The sequence below is a fragment of the Galeopterus variegatus genome, unplaced genomic scaffold (assembly GCF_000696425.1).
Source record: "Galeopterus variegatus unplaced genomic scaffold, G_variegatus-3.0.2 Scaffold3258, whole genome shotgun sequence".
NCBI classification, from domain to species: domain Eukaryota; kingdom Metazoa; phylum Chordata; class Mammalia; order Dermoptera; family Cynocephalidae; genus Galeopterus; species Galeopterus variegatus.
The window spans coordinates 78,908-83,262 of record NW_007729369.1 but is presented as its reverse complement, the minus strand read 5'-3'; the positions used below and the strand labels follow the sequence as shown (position 1 = coordinate 83,262).

Below are 4,355 nucleotides of genomic sequence, written 5' to 3'. Positions count from 1 at the left end.
TGGCCTCTGTGTCGGCAGAAACCTGCGTGCCATTTAGGAGGAAAACAACTAGCATCAGTGCGTGCTTCTTGAGACCTACTATGTGCTCCTGGGACACCTCATACCACCTCTTCGGTGGGCATTCCTGTGGGGCTCCCTGGTGAAGGGGAGATACCAACAACGTGTGTGCCTCTCTCAACCACCTGATGTGGCTTCTGCCAGCATGATCCCATGTCGATAAGACAGAACAGGACACCTGACTGCCCTCTCGCACAGCTGGGGAAACTGAGGCTGGGGGTCAAGGCATCTGACTGCCCTCACACAGCTGGAGAAACTGAGGCTGGGGGCAGGGCATCTGACTGCCCTCTCGCACAGCTGGGGAAACCAAGGCTGGGGGCAGACTGGGGTGCTTCTTCCTAAGGGTCTCGAGCCCCAGTCGGTGGACACAGGGACTGTCCCACTCACGAGCATCCCCTTCCTCCCTGGTGTTGCAGGTCTCGGCGCGGAAGATGGCCGGCGGCGTGGACGGCCCCATCGGGATCCCGTTCCCCGACCACAGCAGTGACATCCTGAGCGGGCTGAACGAGCAGCGGACGCAGGGGCTGCTGTGCGACGTGGTGATCCTGGTGGAGGGCCGAGAGTTCCCCACGCACCGCTCCGTGCTGGCCGCCTGCAGCCAGTACTTCAAGAAGCTGTTCACGTCGGGCGCTGTGGTGGACCAGCAGAACGTGTACGAGATCGACTTCGTCAGCGCCGAGGCGCTCACCGCGCTCATGGACTTCGCCTACACGGCCACGCTCACCGTCAGCACGGCCAACGTGGGCGACATCCTCAGTGCCGCCCGCCTGCTGGAGATCCCCGCCGTGAGCCACGTGTGCGCCGACCTCCTGGACCGGCAGATCCTGGCGGCCGACGCGGGCACCGACGCTGGGCAGCTGGACCTGGTGGATCAAATGGATCAGCGCAACCTCCTCCGCGCCAAGGAGTACCTCGAGTTCTTCCAGAGCAACCCCATGAACAGCCTGCCCCCCACGGCCACCGCCACCAACTTCCCATGGTCTGCCTTTGGCACGTCTGATGATGACCTGGATGCCACCAAAGAGGCTGTGGCCGCCGCTGTGGCTGCCGTGGCCGCCGGTGATTGCAACGGCTTGGATTTCTACGGGCCGGGCCCCCCAGCCGAGCGTCCCCCGACGGGGGATGGGGATGAGGGCGACAGCAACCCAGGTCTCTGGCCAGAGAGGGATGAGGATGCCCCCGCCGGGGGTCTCTTCCCGCCCCCGGTGGCCCCACCAGCCACCACCCAGAATGGCCACTACGGCCGGGGCGGGGAGGAGGAGGTGGCCTCACTGTCGGAAGCAGCCCCCGAGCCAGGTGACTCGCCAGGCTTCCTGTCGGGCGCAGCCGAGGGCGAGGACGGGGACGGGCCTGAAGTGGACGGGCTGGCGGCCAGCACGCTGCTGCAGCAGATGATGTCGTCGGTGGGCCGGGCGGGGGCCGCGGCGGCGGGGGACAGCGACGAGGAGTCGCGGGCGGACGACAAGGGCGTCATGGACTACTATCTGAAGTACTTCAGCGGCGCCCACGACGGCGACGTCTACCCAGCTTGGTCGCAGAAGGTGGAGAAAAAGATCCGCGCCAAGGCCTTCCAGAAGTGCCCCATCTGCGAGAAGGTGATCCAGGGCGCGGGCAAGCTGCCGCGGCACATCCGCACCCACACGGGCGAGAAGCCCTACGAGTGCAACATTTGCAAGGTCCGCTTCACCAGGTGAGCTGTGGCGCTGAGGGGGTGCGGGGCGGCGTCCAGGGGACCCCTGCCCAAACTGCAGCCACACACCCACCCCTCCCCTCTGCAAACGCACGCACGTCCTACCTCTAGGGAAGCCTATGCTTCCCTGACGCAGAATCACTCCTGCAGTTTGGGGCATCCCCTTACCCGCAGTGTGCCTCTCTAGGACAACACAGACCAGTCCCTGCCCTTGTGGGCTGACGTCCCAGTGGGGGACAGCACAGATGTGAGAGAGAGCTTGGTGCTGAGCCGGGAGGAGGTTGGGAAGAAAGCTGCTGCTTTTTCAGGCAGTGGTTCTCTGCCGCACTGAAGGGGATCTTTCTTTTTTGCTTTGGAAGAGGGTGACAGTCCCTTAGGGAGCAGGAGTTCTGGCTGTGGACTTGCTTTTAGGTCTTCTGTGAGCCTAGGTGATTTGCTTCATTCAGCCGATGTTTATTAAGCTCCTGCTGGGTGCCAGGCCGTGTTCTAGGTACTGGGGCCCATTGAGGCCCTGCAGAGATGGTGACATTTGAGCTGAGACACAAAGAAGGCCGGGGAGGGAGGTGTGGGAAAGGGCGTAGCTCGTGGAGGGAAGGGTCAGTGCAAAGGCCCTGGGGCTGGTTCAGCTTGGGGGATCACCACAGCCAGTGGAAGAAAAGGGATCTGGGAGTTAAAGGCCAGGTTGGGAAGAGTTTGTGGTTTGGTCCTAAGAGTCCAGAAGTGGCTGCTGGGCCTTGTGGACCCAGGGCGGGCCAGGCCGCTGGGGGTGGGGGTGGGGTGGGGGTTTGCTAGCAGGCAGAGGTGACTCAGCATTACCCCTCTGCCCCCCGCCCTCCCTGGGGTTCCCCCAGCCACGCCCACCAAGGCTGAAGAAAGAGGCCATTGTCCCAGCTTCCTGGCCCTGCCCTGTGGGGACAGGAACTGGGGGCTGGCCCCCTCCACAGCCCCCCAGTCCCCTCTCCAACAAGCCAGGGGCAGAAGGTGCGGCCTGGACTCTGGTGCCCAGGAGTGCCAGGCAGGGGGCAAAGGGTGCTGGCTGGGAGGCGGGCAGACTGGTTGGTGGCCTGGCCCCCACCTTTGGTGGGATTGGGGTTCTGGAGGTCTTAGGGGGTGCCCTCCTCCTCCAGGCAGGGGTCCTGAGGTAGCTGCAGGCCCAGCCCTTGGGGGTCTCTGAGCTGGGGAGGGGCAGCTCAGTGGACACCCAGAGAACCAGGGCCTGGAGAGGTATCAGGCTGAGTGGCCAGACCCCGCCCTCCACTGAAGCTGGTGGCACCCCTGCCCCCCAGGCACCCCTGACCACAGGCCTGAGGCTCAGTTTCATTCTGACTTGCAATACTCTGGGCCACCCCCACCCTCACCCAGGGCTGATCCCATCTGCCAGTCAGGGAAACTGAGGCCTAGAGAGGGGCTCTTGGCAAGGCCTCTTCCTCCCACCACCCACCTGCTTTCTCTTTGCCACCCCCCACCCTCAGGGCCCCAGCCCCCACCTCCCTCCAGGCCTGGGAGCCTGGGGCTCTCTGAGTCACACTAGAGCATTGAGTAAGCGGGGCCTGCCTGTGGTGGCTGGGGCTATAATTACCCGGGCCCCGCTTGGGTGATGAAACTGGGCTGTCTCTGCCCCTACCCCACTCTGTGAGGCCCCCGGCCCACTGTGCAACCCCAGGCAAGTCACTTCCCCTCTCTGGGCCTCCCAGCCTCAGCTGGGGAAGTCTCTGGACAGTGCTAGAAGAACTTAGTCCCTGCTGTCACCTCCGTGACCTTGCCCTGTGTCAGATCTGGGCAGGCCGACAGGGAGAGCCTGCTAGTGGGCTTTGCAGGAGGTGAGGGGACAGAGCCGAGGCCCGGAGGCTGGCCATAGACCTGGTTAGTCCAGGCAGTGACGAGTTCATTGTGGCACATGTTCTGTTGGCTCAAGGGGGACAGCAATGCTGGAGAGGGGAGGACAGGGCCCTGGTTACAAAGGGCCAGGCCTTGACTCTCAGGGCATTCGACAGCCAGGGAAGGGTTAGAGCAAGTAAGGACACCAGCTATGTGGGTGGTGCCAGAAGGAGGGACCTGGGGCTGGAGGAGCCCAGAGTGGGGGGCCAGGTCTTTGGGTTGGGAAGGGCCGAGGGACATTCAAGGTGGGGTTTTGAGGGGTGAAAAGGAGTTTGTCAGTGCATGAACCAAAGAAGCTCTCAGTCTGGTGAATGCGAGAAGGAAGAAACTTAGAGTGGCTCAGACGTGGGGCGCGGAGGTAACAGCAAGGAGCAGGTCAGATGCTAACCAGGGCTCCTGGCCCAGGTGTCTGCTTCTGTCCTGTGGACTCCAGGGAGGAATCCACGCCCATCAGTATGTACCAGCACCATGCAATAGAAATATAAGGGCTGGCAGGGGAGCGCAGTTGGTTAGAGCTCAGCTTAATAACACCAAGGTCACAGGTTCGGATCCCCGTACCACAAAATAAATAAATAAATAAAAAGAAAAGAGATATCGTACAAGTCACCTTTATAATCTGAAATTTTTTGGCAGCCACACTAAAAAAAGTGGACAACATGTGAACTTAATTTTTTTTTTAAAGGTGACCGGTAAGGGGATCTTAACCCTTGACTTGATGTTGTCAGCACCA

The 4,355-nt window shown here is 61.9% G+C and overlaps 1 protein-coding gene across 1 annotated transcript in view; it reads left to right on the top strand.

Annotated features, from left to right (window-relative positions):
• Positions 1-477: 477 nt before the first annotated feature.
• The window catches only part of ZBTB7A (zinc finger and BTB domain containing 7A), a 13,643-nt gene continuing 9,765 nt past the window's right edge, over positions 478-4,355 (top strand). The window contains exon 1 of the mRNA XM_008584423.1: positions 478-1,747. Within this exon, the coding sequence (XP_008582645.1) occupies positions 489-1,747 (1,259 nt within the window). The 5' untranslated portion in view covers positions 478-488. The remainder of the gene's footprint in view (positions 1,748-4,355) is intronic.